Below are 20,786 nucleotides of genomic sequence, written 5' to 3'. Positions count from 1 at the left end.
ATGAGTGGCTGGAGGTTTGTGCAGGAGAAGTGTCGCGTACTCCGTGTCCAGAGCAGATGGTCTTGGCGGTGGTGCCAGGACAGGTGCTGAAGTTGAACTGTTCAATCGGCAGACACTTGTGATCCAAACAGATGCTGTCTGTTCCGCAGGCCGTCCCGTCCTCGACGTACCCCAGGTCTGTGTCTCCGTCAATCAGCACATGCGCACCGCTGAATGGGGAACATCACAGAGAGAAGCAGTGTGTTTGGGTGAGTTGTGTCTGTGTGTCGCTTCTGGATTATATGGGAAATAAATCTGCATTTAACAGTAAAAGGATGTAAAATACATTCTAAAAAAATTTTTTGCTTTGTAGCAGAACACATCACCAGACTTAATCTGTTAAATTCATCTGTTTCATACCTGCAGTCCAGGGGGGCACCGTGCTGAGCGACTGAGAAAGAGGTGAGTCCTCCCTGCAGGTCGCCCAGCCGCGGGGCGGGAGAGATGTTTGAGCACAGCAGGTAGCCGCAGTGAACATCCCTAAAACACAGAAGTATAGAAACACAGATTAACAGGAGAGAAGCAAACGTTACAAGTGACCAAAAGGACACGCTTACTGTTTGTTACACTGGATCCAGGTGTCCTTTTCCTTCCCACAATTTCCTTTTTCTGTCCCTTCAATGTTGAGCTTTTCATAGCAGAACTTGTCAGCTGCTGTCGCCTCTGATGGAGACATAAGAGATGAATTACCTGTCAGTTTTCTTCTGTGCAGTGGCCCAGAAAAGTACCAATATCCATTAAAGTTTGTTCTCACCCAAATTTTACACACATAAAATGTATTGCATTTTATTAAGATTTTTACGTAATATAGCCACACTGTGCACTTACTTTCTCCCCAAATGTACTTGCACTGTCTGTCTTTTGTTTTGCACCTTCCATTGAAGCAGCGACCCTGCAGAAAGAGGTAACCTTAATGTAAGAGTCAAGAAAAGCTGCCAAAGCTCAAGCTGAAGTCAAACTCAGTGAAATCTTTTAAATTAACCTAATGTCTTACCTGATCTTTTTCACATGTGTATCCATCCATCTTGTGCACATTTGGTGGACACTAAAACGAACAATAAAATATACAGTGACGAGTAATGGACTATTGAACAGATTTATTACTGCTCCTCTAATAAAATGTCAGAGGAAGGCTCATGCTCACCTGGCTGGAGTTGCCTGTGCATTTTTCTGGTATGTCGCAGTCATTCACCGCATCTCGACACAAAACTCCCATGACCTCCATCTGCAGCAGCAAATCAAGCAGATTAAACAGACAGTGAGTGATTGTCACAGCAAAGATGGTAAATCCTCTATGCACGAGGATCTCCAAACATTTCATCTTTCTACTTAGTTTAACAAACATGAAAATATATCCAATAAATGAAAATGTAACATTAAAGTGGTATTATTACAGAAATAGCCACAGATTTATTAGTAGCTGCTAAATCAGAAGAAAGAAAAGGTTTGGTTTGTTCATCACAGTCAGTTTGGTGCCACTTTGACAGACACGTAGATATCATGAAGACTAGCACGTCTTGTTTGGTACCTGGCAGTTTCTGCAGCATAGCCCGTTGCTACAGTTGGACCCTTTGGTCAGAGTGCAGTTCTTACAGCAGTTCTCACCCTCTTTGGCACATTCCTGAAAAAAAACCCAAAATATCTACTGGTTCACAATGACTTGTATTGTTATGCAGCTAATATAAGCAGAGATCTGACTTCTTTTTATCCAGTCAAGATACCTGCTTTTATGAAGATATTAAGATAGCATGTAGTTTCTCTCTCCCTGCTGCCATATAGAAGGCTAGATACCATCCAAACATTTCTAAAAGTGCTGAGATGTGCCTCTAAATCAATAAATTATTGATTTAGATCAATAATTTCACAGATCACTTCCACAGTAAGAGGAAGTGGCCAGCATGCTGGCATGCAGAGTGCAAACATTTGTCGAAGAACAAACCACTGTCAAGACCTCTACAGTTCATTAAATTTCGTTCTTTCCCAAACATTTCACTCTCGGTTGTTAGTTATAACAAATGGACAGTTTTGGACAACAGCAGGCTGATACCACTGAACTCTAGACTGAAGTGCATTTGTTTCCTGGAGTGATGAATCCAGGATTCTCTGTCTGGTATTCTGATGATCGGGTCTGAGCTTGGTCATTTCAAGAAAACGCTCCTTACCTGACTGCACTGTGACGTGTGAGATTTGATAGTTTTTCTCTGGATTTAGGCCTGGACAAACAACGACAATTTCATATTCCAAACTATGTGGGACCATGCAGACATGTCCGAATGGAAACCAGGGCTAAAAGCAATAAGTGAGCTTGTTGACCGGGCGGCTTAGAGCCATCACCTCAAACCAGCCGACAGAGACCGAGAGCCACGCCATCTCACCCAACATCAGTGTCCGACCTCACAAATCTTCTCCCAAATGAACTGTCACATATTACAATATACAGATTACTAAATATTCTAAAAAGCTTTAATAGAAAAGTCTCAGCTGTAAATATTGTTTTCCCCACAGCAGATGATTGCAGTTTTGTGCTTTGGGTCACTCACACCTGAATAACATCCTGTTTATCTTTTTTTTTACTGTATTTTAATAGATTTCTTGCGTCTGTCCTACTGTGGTTGGGCTCACCTCAGTGCTGCCACAGTCACACTCTTCTCCTGCCTCCAAAATGCCATTACCACACTCTGGCGGATCCAGCAGCTGAGCAGGAGAAAACAAGAGGAAAAATGTATATTATTTCAATAAAATGTACATTAAAACTGATTGGATTCAGACAGAAACCTTGTATTCAAGTGAATAGACTAAGATAATGTACAAAATGATTTCACACACCATTAGAGCTTTGTTTAAGGTGTGATTGTGTCTACATTTAGAGTTTGTGTGTGTCATTTACCTTCATAGGTTTGTTAAAGAGGCAGGCTCCTCCCCCACTGTTCAGAAAGTTGTGGTACTCCTCCACGTTGCAATCAGTAAACTTCTTCGGTAAATAGAAACTGTTAAATAAAAAACACACACCTTGTTAAAAGGGCACCAAAAAGAGAGCATCCACAGGTCTCACAGCTAGAGAGTTTTCCTCTACAGAAACACAGGCAGACAAAACCCTGAAACTGAATGTGTATCTCGTTTTATGAAGTCTAAAACCATCAGAGTATCACTCTTGCTTGGATTCTCCTCAGCTTTGTTGGTCCAGGTCTGCAGTTAAATGCTTCAGATCATCAAACACAGTTTAGATTCAATTTATGAGAGAGAAAATCCCAATCCTTTTTGAAAACATAATCATTCTCCATATTAAATCATGACTTAAATGACTAAAAATATCTTTCTGGTTCAGTTTCACTAACCACCTAACCTGATTACAGGCCTCAAAAACCAAAAAAATAACTTAACTAGAACCTGTTTGACAACCTGAAATAGGGTAAAAGATTTGAAAAAGCAACACATCATGCCCTGATCTAAACAAAATAAAGAATCTATCAGATCTGAAAAAGTTACAAAGCCATTTCCGAGTGTTGGGAGCAAACCACAGCAAGTCAATACTTTCCTGCCTTTAGCTGCAGTCGCAGCTGTGAGTGCTTTGAGACAAGTCTCTAACAGCTTTGTACATCTAGATACTGAGATTTTTCACTTTGCTCTTTGCATAATAACTCAAACTCGGTTATATTGGATGGAAAGCATCTGTGGACATCATTATTCTAAGTATTCCAGCAGATTCTCACTGCAGAGCGGAAATTCATCTGTTATTAAAATGGACAGGAAGTGAAAACTTAGAATAAGTGAAAATGTAGACATTCTTGAGTACTAACTCACTTTTAAAGAATAACAAGACAATTAATGTTTTGGTTTCAACCAAATTGCCCTAAGGGGAGGGAAATATTGGCAGGTCTGTCATAAAGGTACAGACATTGAAAAAACTCAATATTTATCCAACTATCCGCGCGCTCATGCACACAGAAGCTACGTCCTGTGGAAACAGCATGAAACTGTTACTCAGGTTAACTAGGTCAGGCATGCAGCAGGTACTACAAGATAAATACAGGCGGTTCATTGAATACAAATGTCTGAAATACCATTGACTTGACTTTAGAGATTCAGATTGCGTCTTGGTCCATTCACAGGTGACAGGCTGAAAAGGAGAACCTGTCCTCTGTCATGAAACCTTTGGTTTATTTTGATAAGGAAGTAGAGCAGGATCTAAAGAGGCTATGTTAAGGAAGTGAACTATTGTTACACTGAAATGAGGTAAATATTGACAAATGATGAGAATGACATTGCAGACTGTATCAATCGGTTATTAGTGGACAAAAGCAAGTGATGACAAGCAGTAACTTGTCCGTGGAGAGGGCAGAGAGCTTTTCATTAGAAGTAAGTGAATGGAAAGTTTTCCCCGCAGATCAGCCAGTGACCCTGACTGAAAACTAAAAAATACAAAATTATCTAAATGTGGCAATTTTTGGAAGTAGTATGAAAAATACAGCAGATTATTGAGCCGTATTTGTTCATATCGTCTACACTAGAGGTGTCCAAAGTGCAGAGTCATCTGCGGTCCTTGGAAGCAGTGGCGGTTCTTGATGGACAGAGCAGCATTAGAAAGAGGGACTCACTAACAATACAGACAAAAATGATTAGTCTATTAGTTGCACCCTGAACAAGTGCTCTGTTGCTTAATCTGAGTTTAATTCCTGTATTCTGATTGGTGGAGGTAGGAGAGAACCGCTACTGCTTGGAAGGATTCTGTGCGGCCTGCAACCATAAATAAAATATGGTCCAAACTTGGCCAGCCAAGGCAGGTGGATGACGCAGATAGACTCTTTTTCTTAAGTGTGAACATTTCTAAATGCTAGCTAGGTCTCTCAAGACAAAAGAAGACAAAATAAAGTCTTCTTAATATAGAAAAAGTTGGGTACAATATAAAATCTTTTATTTACCATGATTTTGTTTTAGTTTTGATTTAATATAAAATAGGATCACAAACAACCAGATATTTAGTTGAAACCAGTGTTGGGAGAATGAAAAACATAAGTTTTGCTAAGTACAAGAAGTATTTTTAAAGACATACACTATAGCAGTTTTGTAGTTTAAGACAATAGGAAATATTCAACACAATTTATTTTTAAAATTTACGCCCTCCTTTAAATAAAGTAAACATGTTGGGTCCTTTTATTGGCTCTACAATGACTCAGATAATCCTGAACAAATATCAAACTACTTTGTTTGCTTCATTGAAATATTGCTTGTTTACTTTTTTTGATTAGCTAATAAAACTTAAATAAAATCACATGAAATTCATTTGAATAAATTTTTTTTTTTAAAACTGTTGTTGCCTGTGAATATTTTCGACTTGAAAATTTTGGCAAGTTTCTTGGACGCCACTGCTCTAAATAAAAACAGAAGCTGGAGCTGAGGTGACTGTGGTGCTGCTGAATGATATGGGAAAGGTTGAGGTGACTGACAACTTTCAGTTCCCCAGACCCCAAAAATAAAAAAAAACAGCACAAGCAACGATAGAGCAAGCTTCTGCTCACCTGCTGTACCTTTCAGGATAGAGGGAAAACCAAAATGTATTTAAGAAGAGGGGTATACACTCACAAACACAAAAATGCAGCACAGACACGCACATCCATACGCAAAGCAAGCCTTCACAGCACAGAAATACAACTTCAAGACAATATCTGAATTTAAGCATGAAAACTGACAACACAAAATGCACAGTGACTTATTATTTACCATTTTCTTATCTTAACAAGGAGGCGATAGACACATTTTGACAGCCTTATCTGGTGAAACCAAATAGCATGAACATATCTGGACTGACATCTAGTGGTAAATTACGGAACTACAACAGACGATAACATGATATTATTGTTATTTGTTTATATATACAGCTCTGGACAAAATTAAGAGACCACTGCATTGAGGTTATAAACCTCATGGTTATTCCACCAAATATTTATTTCTGAATTCTTTCTGAGTTAAAACATTAATATTGTTGTTTCTAAATTATTATGATCTTGTTTTCTTTGCACTATTTGAGGTCTGAAAGCACTGCATCTTTTTCATTATTTTGACCATTTCTCATTTTCTGCAAATAAATACTACATTGGTGCTTGGAATTTCATAGACTTGTTGTCAGTAGTTCATAGAATAAAAGAACAATGTTCATTTTACTCAAACATTTACCTATAGAGAGTATAATCAGAGAAACTGATCATTTTTGCAGTAGTCTCTTAAGTTTTTTCAGGGATGTATGTGGAAATTTTTACCTCACCAGACATCACAGATAAATAAAATTAAATTAAAACAATAAACCATGAAGAGGTATATCATAAACTGAGAATGAGTCTAAAGTCAGCTCTATAAATGATCTCAAAAAGATCAGAAAAAATAAGAAACAAACATTTGTTAAAACTTACCCAACGTCATCCATGATGCAGCCCGCCCATCGATCATCACACTTACATTCACCTTGAGAAAGAATAAAAAACTAGGCTTTAAGTTGTGGTTTTATAAAATAAACAAAACCTAGGTAAGGTTTCTCTGCATACCGTTGAGGATCCTCTTCTTATCGGAGAAAATGCCGATGTTCTGACCCAAAGCCTGAGCCAGGGTGATGGCCATGTCATTTGTTTTACCATACTGATGCAGACAGAGAGAAGACAGAACAGCAGGAAAAGGAAGAAATGTAAAGAAAGACAGTAGTAGTGTTAAGGAAAAGAAATATTTAGTATAAAACCTAATAAAGTTACCATTATAAACCAAAGTAATTAAAATAACTGATCTGCATGTCTGATTTGAAATGCATAAAGTCTGATCAACCATCTTCAAACTCACTTCTATCAACAAAACTTCAACTCTGGGTGTCCTGCCATATTGTTTCCCTTCACAAGCAAAATTATTTTTAAAATCCAATGTATAATAAAAACAGAAAATACAGTGATTTGCAGAAGTTTCTGTGTAATTTTACCCTTTTCCATTACAGTTATATTACTGAGACAACACAAAGTAGTGCATAAAGCTGAAATGGAAAAAACACAATGGATAGTTTTCATTTGTATTTAGCCTCCTTTACTGTGGTACACATCCCACTGAAAACACCATCCCCATCATGATGTGAAAATATAACATATCTTCTTGTTCTGTAATGACCTAGACAAAGTCCGATTATGAATCTGTACCAAGATTTTAAAATAGATCAAATAATTTCAGTCTGAATGTGCACCAAGCTGGACAAACCCATAAAAGACCTGCAGCTATAATTCCAGTTAAAGGTGCAATGATTGACTGTGTGTTGGATACAAATGCATGCCACACTTTTGAGATCTGCAGTTGTGAATTTCTTATCTGCTGAGGTTGTCGGTCATAATGTGACAAAATGTGAAAATGTATTGTTTGTTCCTTCCTAAATTGTCCTTTTCCTTGCGCGATTAGCCTCACCTCATTGACTCCCCCTCCTTTGGTGAGAGAACAAACTCCTCCCGTATAGGAGACCGCCCCCCGGTTGCTATGAAACTGGTTCCCTCTGCAAGGAAAAATGTGTTTAACAAAACAAATCAAAAAAATCATTAAAGTTCACTTTCAAATCAGCAGACTCACGAAAAGAGGTGAACAGAGTCACATTTCTCCTTGATGAAGTCCTTCCTGTACTTCATGAACTCCTTCAGCGTCACCATGGGGTCGTCATCGATGTTGAACTTGTTGTCCACTGACCAGGTTTCCATAGCGACGAGCACAATTTGGGTGTTGAGCTGCTCCCTGAAAATCTGAGGGAGGAAGGCGGGAAAGAGGTAAATGTGAGGTCAAAGATTAACATCTGAAAGTCACAAAGCTTGATCTGTAGAGTCGCTGTGTGGCGGAGAAAACAGAGGGAAACAGAGGATGACGAAGCCAGACCAGCATCACAGCAGACAGACCTGGTTTATACTCATTAAGGCCTCCAGCTGCTCGTTAAGACAGAAGTCAAAGCGCCCTGTGATCCTGCCACCAGACAGCAGCACATCACAGGAGAAAGACAGTCAACAAAGACGGTCAGCGAAGGTAAAACAGGCAAAGGCAAATATTAATGCTTGTGCCTTTCATGTCTCCACAGATACTTGTTTTATTAAAGCAAACACTGGAGAAGATCAGAAAGTTTACATTGAAAGGAGACTGGCAGAAGTGATACAATTTATTTTTTCTCTCCACACAACCTGCTCTGTCAATGCATTAATTTAAGAATTTAAAGTATTAGAAATCAAGCAGACAATATGCAAACATGGGAAATATTCACGCCCAGCCTCTGCTGCTCTCCCAATGTGAAAATTGGGTAAATCAATAATATAAAAACAGGAAAACTATCTAAGGACATCTGCAGTTTTATGACAATAAAAAAACACAATTAATTCTTTCTTTTTTATATATATAATGGCAAATAAATTAGAAAAAATAAAATCATTAAAGGGACATTTGCTGGTACCACAAAAATTCCTTTAAATTAAACTAAGACTTTTTAATTTATTTTAAAATTAAATTAAAGTTTAAATTGAATTAATTTAAATTAAAATAGTAATTTATTAAAATTAATTTAAATTACATTTTAATTTAAAATTAAATAAAGTTAGTGTTTAAAGTTACTTAATAACTTTAAATAATAAAGTTATTTAATAAGTTACTAAATAATAACTTATTATTTAAAATAATAAGTTATATTACTTTAAACAATATAACTTATTTAGAATTTAAATAAGTTATACTTATTTATAATTCGTAAGTAACATTTACAAACAAATATAACTTATTTATATTTTAACCAGTAAAATATAAATATGTTTTTTTTACTGGTCGGTAATCCACGACTTTCTGATTCACTGGGGTATAAACATGCTGTAACACAAAACACAAATTACTTTTAGGCACTGTCCAATTAGGCCGGATCAGGAGCTGGATGGTAAACATCCCTGTGTGTATTTTGCTAAAACTTGCTGGTAATTTTACTGGAGGCAACAAACTCTGGTGGATCTGACATGACGGAAAGGACGATTATATTGGAAAGCACCTCAAGCTCCTTATTAAGTACAGTAGAGGATATGTGATGATGTGGGTCGACGTTTCTTCTAAATGCCCTGAGAGCCATTGTTGTGGTTGACATGATTACAATAGAAAGTAGGTCGCTAATGTAAGCCAATGTAAGAGTCAGCTTTGCTTGTTTCATCAGAAATGAATTAACTCTGTGGCAAGAGGATGGATTACTGCTCTGTGGGAGCAGAACATTTCTACTGGACTATAGAGTCTTTATAGCATGTGAGAGGAGAGGGCAGCCAATACAGCCCAAAAAATCATTGGCTGCCCTCTCCCCTCACTGGAGGACCTGCACAGCGACCGCTGTCTAAGAAAAGCACAACACATCACAAAGGACACTTCTCACCCCGGACAGTCTCTGTTCACACTGCTGCCTTCAGGCAGAAGATACAGAGCAACCAGAACAAGAACCAACCGTCTCAGAGACAGTTTCTACCCGATAGCAATAACAAAACTAAATGCAATCAAAAACAACCATTAATCATCATAAATGATGTATGTGAGAATGTGGCTGTTCTTTTTTTTCTTTTTTTGCCAGTTGTTTGTTGATTCTTGCGTTGTGTGTGAATTGTGAGACAGTTATTTTTTGTTTTTGGGCATGTGCACCGACTGATGGCACCCTTTGAATTTTGTTGTCCTTGTGACAATGACAATAAAGATTTATCTTATCTTATCTTATCTTATCTTATCTTATCTTATCTTATCTTATCTTATCTTATCTTATCTAACAGCAACAGAACACTTATCTACTACACTGTTAGATAAGTGTAGTACAGATAGTAATTTCTATACTACACTCCTAAATGTGGATCCAATTGGGAGGGAGTAACCTCTTGAGTATTATAAGATCCTTCAACCAATATGCTGTCATGTTGACTAATCCTTTGCATTGCCACATCTTCTGCTACATGTTAGATCAGAACCAACAGCTGGTTGAAGTGCATGACACCATGAATCCTTTCAAACACCAGGGGAGTTTTGACAGGAATGAACATGTGACATCACTGGGTCTTTTAGTAAGATAATGATCCAGTACACTTCATCAAATTACCACAGAAAAGCCTTAGTAGGCATTAAATCAATGCCTTGTGAAATGTTATAGAAGACTAAGTGCTGTATGCTCAGTGGGGGTTGTACAAATTATTAACAGCAGCATCACTAAAAACAATTACAACTCAACATCAAGTTAAAAGTTGGACTTTTTTCAGTGTGAAATCATGCCGATGCAAGAGAAGAAGATTTTAAGACTTTTCACATATTTTTAGTGCATTCGCTAATAAATGTAGCCGGCATGGTATATTCTATAAAATCCAGACTCTGGCTGGACTGTGTAACATTCAGAGTGGAAATCAATGAGTCCTTTGTGACCCCAGAGAGGTTCAAACAATCGTCTCCAAGGGCACAATGAAAAGTGTGGCCTTTGTCAGACTTCACCAGCCTCTCGGATTACAGCTGTAACCCTGCAGCCGGTCAGATTTCAGTAACGCAGCACGTGCATCGCGGCTGCAGAAAAGCTTCTGCATCAGGACCGTCTGAATGCTGCTGCTCTCTCCAGCGGCAGAAATCTGACAAGTCTTAGCTGCCCGGGTTAATGACTACTTAAATCCTTTTAAAAGGAGAGGGTATAAATGGCCAGAGTATGGTTGGTTAATTGATAAATCAGTGCAATGTGTGCTCGGCTTCTGCTGAAAGTGATTGTGGCGAGGTTTCCAAGAAGAAGATCGATCCAGTTCTTACCATGTCAGCTATATTGACCACTGTCTTAGCGTTATTGTTCGTGTGCCCAACGGAAAGACGATGCCTCTTATACTGAAGGAGAAGAAAGAGAAATGGAAAAGAGCGAGGGGACAAGCATAAAAGAGGGATTAATGTTCTAAAATCTGGCTTAAACATAAAATTTGAGTTTGCATATCCAAAAACATTTAACGTTTTCTTTATTTCACAGAAAACAATGAATAATTATGCACAATAAAATTAGGCATTTAAAAAGTAAAGCCATCTTTGTGTGTTGTTACAGCTTTGTGAACTCTTACAAACTCTTGAATCAATATGTCCAGATGACTAAAATATACAGTAAAAAGTCAAACATCTGTAAATTATATACATGTAGCGAGACTGATTGTAAATTATACAAACAACTCTGGTTTTTATCATTTAAACGTCCATAGTTAAATGGATCACATATCTGGCATAAACTATAAAGGAGATGCATCTTACCATGACATGATCATTGATCACCATAAGCTCTATGTATTTGGTCTCATCTTCTACACTGCGTGACAAACGTGGAGCCTGGAACGACATGAACAGATTTATCATTTCTACCAGACGGACATTTGCTTAGCAGTTCTCTTCCGTTGAGCCAGTGAATTTTAATGAGAAACTAAGAATAGTACAATAAACCCAGTAATACACTCATGTTTCCTGCCCCACAAAAAAAGGAACAACAAATCGATAAGTTGAACTTTCAAAAGTCAAACAAGATCCGCCTGTTTTCAGATTTACAAAACATGAGGGGCTAGAAGGGCAGAGGCCTGAACAGTTGCAGACATCTGAATATTTGTTCAAAAGACAAGGCTGGAAGGAGTCTACTCATGAGATAAATATTCCAGGAAACTGAGACAAAGGGAAGAAATAGTACAGAAAGAAGTGTTTTGGGGGATATGTGCGGGCAGAGGGCTACACATTCATTGACTTTTAGCAGCAAAGACACCAAAAACAAAAACAAACCTGTCTCTTTTTTCTCCAGTGCACAACTTTTGACTCAGGGAAAGGCGGACTGGGGAAAGGCGGCTCTGGTAAATCCCCTGGAAAGAAAAACACTAATCAGAAACAGTCCTATGTATTTGCTGAGTTTAGCTTCAGTGTCTACATTTTATTAGGATGTAAGCAAGCATGATTTAACAAGTTGCAGTGTTTATTGTTTATTTATTTAGTCGGATTTCAGTTTTAAAGTCTTCATGCCAACACACAACCAGCAAATTGCCCAGTAAACAAAGACAATTATGAAAGTAAAACAAATTACTTTCACAAGGAATTCATGACAAAAATGTCTTGTCAGATACTTTAAACAAAACATCTGACGAGAGTAAACGTAAAAAGCTACAGATAAACAATGTAATCAGAGCTGAAAGTGTTCATATTATTGGACCCTGGTGTTTTTGTTTGGCTGGACTGGCTGTACATTCATTATTATCGGATTATTCAGCACATCAGCTTATTGGAAATTTGCACATTTACCCAATAAGCTCTCCAACTATTCAGACACCCACTTACCACCAAAGAGATCACTCAACTCCTCCTGTCCAGCAGATTTGTATATCAAGTGAATATGAAGATTGCCCTGAAAAACAAGAGAAAATAAATTCACCAAAAATATATTATCACACCCACTGAATTAAAAAAAAAGGAGAATAAACATGAACTTCACCATTAATTTGCTATTTTATTTTATTTTATTAAAAACTTGACAGAGCACAGAAGACATCCAAGAAAGGGTTAAGCAAGCTCCTGTGAGTCAGCGCGCAGGGCGGAAACACCGGAAGACGTTAACACGTCACATCCTGTTTACGCTCCGTTTGTAGCAGCTTTAGTTTAGTTTGTGTTCAAGTATGTAAGACGAGACTGAACAGAAATGTCTCCACGTTCACGGTAAAACGCGACACATTTCGGGAAACACGAGGTATTTAAACTTACATTGAAATAATAAGTTTGCGTTTCATTTTAAGTAATGGTGATGCAACAGGTAGCGAATGTGATGCTAACTTTTTTAGCCGCTGGCTAATCAGCGTCCAGTGTTTTTATCAAACATAATTGTTATTGTAAGTTCATTCTCTCAGTTTGGTTAGCCGGGTGTATTTCTGAAGCTGGTGAAAGTAGGTTATAGAAAGTAAAGGCAAGATAATGGGTCGAGCTTGGTCGGTTCGGTGGCCCGCCCGTAATTACAGCTGTCTTAGTGGTGATTGTGACAGAATTATGATTTCTTTTTTATTTTTTTTGGCAAACTGCTATTTGTTCAAGTTTTTGTTTTGTCATCCTGTCTGGTAACAGTAATGAGTGGGGACAATGGTTGCTCTAATCTTGATTATAATGACATTTAGTCAGAAAACATGCACCGTCAGTCAGACATACTTTTTATACAAATCACATGTAATACAAAAGGCTTCACAGAAGTTATCTAAACAAGCATACAATAAACAATTATACCCATAAATGTATAACTTAGTAGGTAAAATGAAAATTATTGGAAAACCATAGTAAAAAAAAAAATCAACAGTGTCTTCAGAAAGGATATTCCCACAGTGAGCACCAAAATCAACAAAAAAATTATGATCTCTCATTTGTCCTTCAGAGGGGAAATTTACAAACTATAAGCAGCAAAGTGACAGGCCAATAGATAGGAACGTAAAAAATAAAAAACATGACTCTTAACCAAGAGATTCAGGTTTGCTTCAAAATATCTGCAGAGTACTTGAGGAGTTTAGCTAAGTTAAACTACTTATTGGGTAAAATGATACAGCTGACATTAATTTTTTATACATGAAAGCAGGAGCTATAATATTTACAATAAACATAGAAAGGTCATAATAACATGAAGTAAACATTATATAATACTTTATTTAAAAAATACAAAGTGCTTCACAAGATGTGATTGAAAAGCAAAGAAATATTTGAGAAGATAAGACAGCCATAGCTAAAAAACACAAATAATAAACAAACTAACGTGAAATAATGAAAATAAACATATTTATAAAGTAGTTGTAACTCACTACTTTATAAGGTGTGGTAAAATGAGATTATTTATACTGTTTATTTTCTGTAAATTAGCAATGAAAATTGTCACACCAAAGCGAGTTAAATATTATCTAATAGGATGTTTTAGCACTTATGCAATTCATTCAATCTTTTTTAATCAGTGGATTCTAACAGTAAACACATTTACTCTTAAGTGCTTGAGGTTAAAATATGATTCCCTTTAATAATACTGAGTTAAGCACAATATATATATATATATATATATATATATATATATATATATATATATATATATATATATATATATATATATACTGTATATATATAGGGATTTATACTTATTTATATATAAGTATAAATCCAGACAGACATATTAGGAGACAGATAATTTCACATAATGAAAGGTCTCCAGAGCTTAGAGAGTCTGTCAAATCTCTCTCCACTTTAGTTTGGAATCTGAATGTATTATTAAAAGCTAGAAACGAGGCTGATGCTGCACTTTTTTTTCTTCAGTGACAAGAAACTAGCTCATTACATGCTGTAAATATAATTACTAGGATTTAATAAGTAAAACTGTTTCAACTGAATGACAACTGTACTGTAATAATCACCACCACCCTAACCCAGAATAATATTTTGGTTTACATTTGCTTAACTTTCATAATCTATCTTGAATATAAAAGCTGGGTTCTGTCGCTGTCACGTAGCAGCACATAAAATTCATGTTTCTGTGTAACTGTGGCATCTATGTGATTCTCTGCTGTGTATTGCTCCTGCTGCCTCAGACTCAGTTATTCCCACTTTGTTGGCTAATGAAATGAGAGCATTGTCACTCAGGGAGAGTAGATATTGGGTCAACTACATGCTGGTGAATAGATGTGTTATAGGGGCTGGCCCACAGCTAGGTCAGCTAGTGGCACAGTTACTTCAGCAGTAAACGGGTCAATCAGATGAACGTTTACATCGTTGTTGTTTTTCAGGATTTTTTAAAGCGATTGTTGGAGTTGTTCTGCTTCACATTGGAGTAACTTGTCCTATCCCTGACTTCTTTTGCTTTTCTGATACCAGAGGCCTCTAAAAACCAGCCATGTCGTGCCGGGACATCCATGCTACCAATGCCTTCGCCTTCTTCATCGCCTTTGTGTCTGTGGGTGGGATTGCCGTGGCAGCGTTGATCCCACAGTGGCGCATCACCAGACTCGTCACCTTTAATCGCAACGCCAAGAATGTGACGGTGTATGACGGGCTGTGGGCTAAATGTGTGAGACAGGATGGATATTCTGGATGTTACTACTATGACTCAGAGGTATTACTCTATACATTTTAGATTCTTTTCTGATTTCTGTGATATTAACTCCTAAAATGTCGGACAACTAAACAATGTCAATAAAAAACAATGTCGTAACTATGCCGCCTTGTACATACGTAACCGTGTCTTTATAAAATGAATACTTTCGTCACATCACTTAAAAAAATACTATTGTTCACACGGGTTTTAAGAAAACTGTTCTTCCACACGAACCTGCTGAATTACACTAGTGAGTGTTTTCCCTACACTGCCAAACCCATAGGGGGCAGCATAGGGAAAATCTAAAACCTGTCAGCCAATCACAATCCTTCAAACCAGTTAAGAATGAAATCTGGCACCTACAGGTCATTTGTGTCAAGAGATATATAGGATTGACTACTTTTAAATACAGAAAATAAAGTTAATAAACACAAGACAACGTTGACTGGGAAATGTGTCAAATCACATAAGTGGATATATTGATCAGTGTTGTATAAAGTACTGAAATCTCAGAGTCAAGTAAAAGTATAAGTACCTCTCCAAAATATGACTTTGGTAAAAGTCGAAGTCACTGACTGAAATGTTACTTGAGTTAAAGTCTTAAAGTATCTGAAACTTCTTGTACTTAAGTATGGAAAGTACTGTAAAAATGGATGTACTCAAGTAATGTAATGAAAAGTACAAGTAAAAAGTAAAACAAAGCAAATGCAGGTTGAATGACATTTTTTATATTTTGGTAAACTTGTCAAATACACTTAAAATAATGTACCCAACCAAGTGCAGGCAAAATTAAACCTGCTAATAGATATACCTGCAGGCATCATTTAGTTAAGAAAATTAGGTGCTTTACCTATAGCACAAGGTTAACTTAACCTGCTTTACAACTGAACCAGCTTCTTAGTAAACCCTCCAGGACAGAAAATACAAAGTTTTTGTAAGCCTTAAGTTTCCCCTTCAAGTAAGGTCAGTGCTGAAAATGAGAAAAATAAATAGTACAGAAAATGCGGCCCACATGAAGAAAAAGAGCTGTTACGATTACTTTACTTCACAAATCAGTGAATCAGTCAATAGGTGGTGCACACAACTGGTCATTATGCAAAAAAAAAAAAAAAAACCAGAAAACTTTGGAGCGGGGCGGGGGTGCTGCCCACTGACGTGGCTCAGGGATTACGTGAGACGCAGCGCCGTGCGCAGTGCCCTACAATGCACTGTAAGCTATGTAATGTGTTTTGAGGCAACTGACCAAAATCCCGGACAATTTTTAAATTCCCCCCGGACATCTTTTTAGGTCTGAAAAGTAGGACATGTCCGGGAAAAAGAGGACGTCTGGTCACCCTATCACCAGCTGGTGGTTCCCCTGGAGCCGTGTCCGACGTAGTTGCAGTCGTTGTGGTCTCCGTCTCCTCCTCCATGTGGCTGTTCCTGATTGCGAGACTTGCTTTGTGTTTAATGGGAGAAGCGAAACAGGTGTATCCTATTGGTGGTGATGAACAAGCCCAGGCAAGCAGGCTACGGACTTTGTTCGGTAGCCTGCTTGCTACTTGCTAATCAGTAGGTGGGATCAAAACACTTCGTTTCTCTCTCTCGCTTTTTTGTAACGAGTAACTAAACCACACATTGAAAATGTATCGGAGTAAAAGTACGCAATTAAGTTCGGAAATATAGTGAAGTAAAAGTGAAAGTCATCAAAAATTTTCATACTCCAGGAAAGTATGAAGTACTCCAAAATATACTTAAGTAAAGTAGTGAAGTATTTTTACTTCGTTACTATACAACACTGATATTGATGCATTATTTGGCGCAGACGGTATATGTGGACTTCTTAATCTCTAGTTTCCAATGTACAAACACAAACAAGAAGAGTTCTTAAATCTCCACTTTGGTTTGAGTTTTTGTTAATAATAATTCTTAGTGATACTAAACGGAGTTGACAAGGTTGAAAGACCAAATCTCATAAAAATCTATTTGGTGTCCTAGCTATCCGGCTACATATGGACTAGGCCTTACAGTATATGACCTACATTAAAAATATGCTTTTGTACATTAAAAACATGTCTCGTTTTGTAATCCTGAAAGAAGAAAACATTGTGTCGTCCTTTTCTTGTAGTGGTACTCCAAAGTTGACCAGCTGGATCTGCGGCTCCTGCAGTTCTGCCTTCCTACAGGCCTGGCGCTGGCCTCTCTAGCCTTGCTTCTGTCCATGTCTGGGATGTGTAAAACCTGCTGCTGCTCAGACAAGCCTGAGCCGGACATTAAGACCACCAGATTCCTCGTCAACAGTGCCGGCTGCCATCTGGTGGCTGGGACCTTCCTGTTCCTCGGGGGAGCGATCGCCATCGCGCCGTCAGTTTGGTTCCTGTTCCGCACTAAACAGATGAACACTAAATATGCCAACATCTTCTCCGACGGGTTCGCTGTCTATATATCCATAGGCTGCTCTGGAGGATTGATGCTAGCTGCGCTACTTACATTTATGTGGTATTGCATGTGTAAGAAGCTGCCTTCGCCCTTCTGGCTGCCCCTGAACCCTGTGACTTCCTCTCCGTCCACCCAGCCTCTCACTGCCAACGGATTCCCTCCTTCTCCGGTTTATGGGCCGCAGCCATTCCCACCGCAGGCGCTTCCCCCCACAGTCATCGACACGCAGCCGTTTGTGCCTCCGCATGGCTACATACAAAATGTGATGGCGCCCGCTCCTGCTCAGGTGTACATGTCCCAGGTTTCTCCTGCAGATGGGTACGGATCAGAGGTGGGAGGCTCCCAGGCCTATAGCTACGTCCCGTCACAGAGCTATGCACCGTCACAGAGCTATGCCCCATCCCAGAGTTATGCCCCATCACAGAGTTATGCCCCGTCCCAGAGTTACGCCTCCAGCTATGCCGGCCACCGTTATTCCACCCGCTCACGTATGTCGGCCATAGAAATCGACATTCCTGTTCTGACCCAGCCAGAGTGAGAGGCAGAACACACTGAAGGCCTCTGCCCATCAGGCACCATTAAGTAGAGTGCTGATAAAACTAATAGACCCTGATAGAATAATGTGAGAGCTATTTTTAGCCTCTAGATAGTTTAAAAACTCTATCCAGGTAGGTCAGGCCTGATAGTAGAAGATGAGTCGACCCAAACAACACTACTCCATGAAGGATTATGGGTTTTTTTTTAAAGTGAACATTCCTAAAACACTGCATTCAGCTTACAAAAAGGAAAAAAATATAATTTTTTCCCATGAGAAAGAAAAGCCTATGGTTCCTCTGGTTTTCCAGCTGGGTTGGACCACTAACTGAATGGGAACCAGTAGCTCAAGTTGACTAGTTCCCCTTCACTGAGTTTTTGTGTTATATATTTTCTCACTTGTTACATTCCCTTTAATATTAGGTCTCTGCTGTGGAGGTCTCTGTGATCACTACTGAACATTAACACTGACTTGCATCAACTTTACATTGTTTTCTGTAACGTGACTAATTAATTAATTAAGATTAATGCCACTGTGTCACAGAGAAACAGCTGTTTTTAATGCACTAATATTATGAATACTGTGTCACTGTACTTTTGTTTACTGGTCTTAGCTTAGCGTTATGCTTTTGTAATGTGCTGCCTTTTGTGTTGAAATTGTGGCTCAAAGTGATTATTAATCTGTGCCAAATCTGCCTTTGCAAATGCAGAAATTATATAACTGTGGATCTAAACATTTGTGTCATAAACAAATATAAAAGTCTGTAATGAATGAAGCAAATGCAGAAACCAAATTTAACCTTGTTGCCTTTTGGATGCTTCACATAAGTAAGTGCTGAGCAACAGTTTTAATTGTTTTAATTATATTCTGTAACATTCAGATCCATATAATGCTGTTGTCATGTTTTTCTACACTCTCAAAGTTTTGTTTTAAATAAATTACAAATCACACTTGTGGATGCGTTTTAATATCCTCCATCTTGGGTTAGAAATTACAAACTGTTCCTTCAGCCACATAACCATGTGAAAGGTCAGAATGATGACCTCATTCAGTGAAGAAGTTGTCACTGAAGGAAGAACAAAGCCACAGCAAAACAATCGATTTGTTGTCATTTTAAAACCACATGCTAAATTGACATCCCTCCCTTACATATCGTCTCCTTTGCTTCTACTATTAGCATTTAATGGCCGCTCACTTTCTAGAAAAAAATAATTTGAATGGAATTGAATGTAAAATTTGTAATTGGTTAACAATTTTAAAAAATGGGTTCACTTAATTTTTCCACATCCAAGTAAAACCTTTTGTTTTCATCAGACTTTATTCTTGTTACCTTCTAGTGATTGAGCTGAAATTTAGAAACCTTGAAACCTTAAAGATTGTTTTCTATTTCCTCCCTGATGCCTTGACTGACTGAGTGCTATATCTATATATTTAACATAAGTCACAGTAAGTGAAGCACAGCATAAAAAATCAGCAAAATTGAAAAAGCTTTTGTCCTGGCATACATGAATTCATCCTGACATGTAGCCCATCCCCCCTTCTTCCATATTCACCCACTCATCCATTCAGTCTCCCACAGATTTTTCAGGTATTGCTGAAAAAACACTTAATCATAAAACATCTAGGACTCTAGTTTTACATCTTTTAAAAATCTAAATGAACATTGAGAAGCCAAAACTCATACTTCCTTCTCTGTTACTACTTTGTTTTAGGGTTCAAAGTTCATTATACTCCCTTTGATTAAAAATAAAGTGTTGATGTTGGTTTTTTTGTAGCATATAAACCGCCCTGAACATCTTTATCAGAGCAGGAACATCTGAATATAATACTATAGTTTACTGTGTCTTATTCTTTGTTCCTCAGATCGTCAGTCAGAGCCAATAATCCCAGTTCAAAAAGATAAACGCAGCGCACAGCCTCAGCAGGGAGGGTGTAAACGGTGGAGATTAGGGGTCGGCACAGATGGCTTTCATATGCTGGCGTAAGGAGACGCGGGGGTGGGTTCTCGGTTGCCATGGGAGACAGCACCTCAAACACAGTCTGGCGGCTCATGAATACAAAAGCAGTGAGATGTAACATGCTTTTCATTCACACCGCTTGTGAACGTGTGAATGAACGGGAGCTGGTTGAGGTGCATGAACTTGGCCCCAGGTCACAGGGAAGCCCTTATCTCCATTTTTGTTTTTCATCCTGTCAGCATCACTATTATTCCCAGTGTGTGCTCAGATAAACTGTATATCATTTGGCATCTAATGCAACCCCCCCAACCCAAAAAACGCCACCAGCCCCCCATCGGCACACTCCTTTCCAATCATCACCCTCTCATCTTCAGTGCTTGCTTTCTGCTTCCATTTCTTCCTCAGATCAACATACAAGATAAACAGAATAATAAAGGAAAAAATAATGCAGGCAAAATAAGTAATAATATGTTTTTTTTCTTATTTTGTCACAGAGATACATCAGTGAACTGATATAAATATGTAAAACAAAACATCTACGGATCAAAGATGAGTGTTTTAGCTTGAATCTTACAAAGAACAATAAGAGACTCACACGACATAATTTCAAAACCTTAAGATATATTTTAGTGAACCCTTTTCCATGTTCAGTGAAGAGAATTACATACCAGGTTCAAAAACTGAAATGTTAAATATACTAAAAGACAAATAAACTCAAAATGTGCTTTCCAGTGTGTTTTAGTGGGCA

At 38.0% G+C, this 20,786-nt stretch overlaps 2 protein-coding genes across 6 annotated transcripts in view; one reads left to right on the top strand and one right to left on the bottom strand.

Moving 5' to 3' along the window:
* Positions 1-20,786, bottom strand: part of adam22 (ADAM metallopeptidase domain 22) — a 69,639-nt gene that overhangs the window by 11,065 nt on the left and 37,788 nt on the right. For all 5 annotated transcript variants that reach the window (XM_023331480.1, XM_023331481.1, XM_014472548.2 and 2 more), the window contains exons 7-23: positions 12,361-12,427; positions 11,815-11,891; positions 11,302-11,376; positions 10,822-10,893; positions 7,624-7,790; positions 7,465-7,549; positions 6,576-6,666; positions 6,444-6,495; positions 2,927-3,026; positions 2,662-2,733; positions 1,568-1,660; positions 1,184-1,264; positions 1,034-1,084; positions 868-931; positions 597-702; positions 400-519; positions 41-209 (exon numbers count right to left, since the gene is read on the bottom strand). In XM_023331480.1, coding sequence (XP_023187248.1) covers positions 41-209; positions 400-519; positions 597-702; positions 868-931; positions 1,034-1,084; positions 1,184-1,264; positions 1,568-1,660; positions 2,662-2,733; positions 2,927-3,026; positions 6,444-6,495; positions 6,576-6,666; positions 7,465-7,549; positions 7,624-7,790; positions 10,822-10,893; positions 11,302-11,376; positions 11,815-11,891; positions 12,361-12,427 — 1,542 coding nt within the window. The remainder of the gene's footprint in view (positions 1-40; positions 210-399; positions 520-596; positions 703-867; positions 932-1,033; positions 1,085-1,183; positions 1,265-1,567; positions 1,661-2,661; positions 2,734-2,926; positions 3,027-6,443; positions 6,496-6,575; positions 6,667-7,464; positions 7,550-7,623; positions 7,791-10,821; positions 10,894-11,301; positions 11,377-11,814; positions 11,892-12,360; positions 12,428-20,786) is intronic.
* Positions 12,620-19,030, top strand: cldn12 (claudin 12). Its single transcript, XM_005809135.2, has 3 exons — positions 12,620-12,766; positions 14,908-15,145; positions 17,235-19,030. The coding sequence occupies exons 2-3, from the start codon at positions 14,927-14,929 to the stop codon at positions 18,081-18,083; spliced, it is 1,068 nt and encodes a 355-aa protein (XP_005809192.1). The 5' UTR covers positions 12,620-12,766; positions 14,908-14,926; the 3' UTR covers positions 18,084-19,030.

This window comes from Xiphophorus maculatus, chromosome 3, assembly GCF_002775205.1.
Source record: "Xiphophorus maculatus strain JP 163 A chromosome 3, X_maculatus-5.0-male, whole genome shotgun sequence".
Lineage (NCBI taxonomy): Eukaryota > Metazoa > Chordata > Actinopteri > Cyprinodontiformes > Poeciliidae > Xiphophorus > Xiphophorus maculatus.
This window is presented reverse-complemented; position numbering and strand designations above follow the sequence as displayed.

What these genes read in the sequence shown, in the direction of transcription:
- cldn12 (XM_005809135.2), top strand. Translation starts at nt 14,927, where the DNA reads ATGTCGTGCCGGGACATCCATGCTACCAATGCCTTCGCCTTCTTCATC. An exon ending in GTTACTACTATGACTCAGAG is followed by an intron (nt 15,146 to 17,234) that starts GTATTACTCTAT and finishes CTTTTCTTGTAG; the next exon opens with TGGTACTCCAAAGTTGACCA.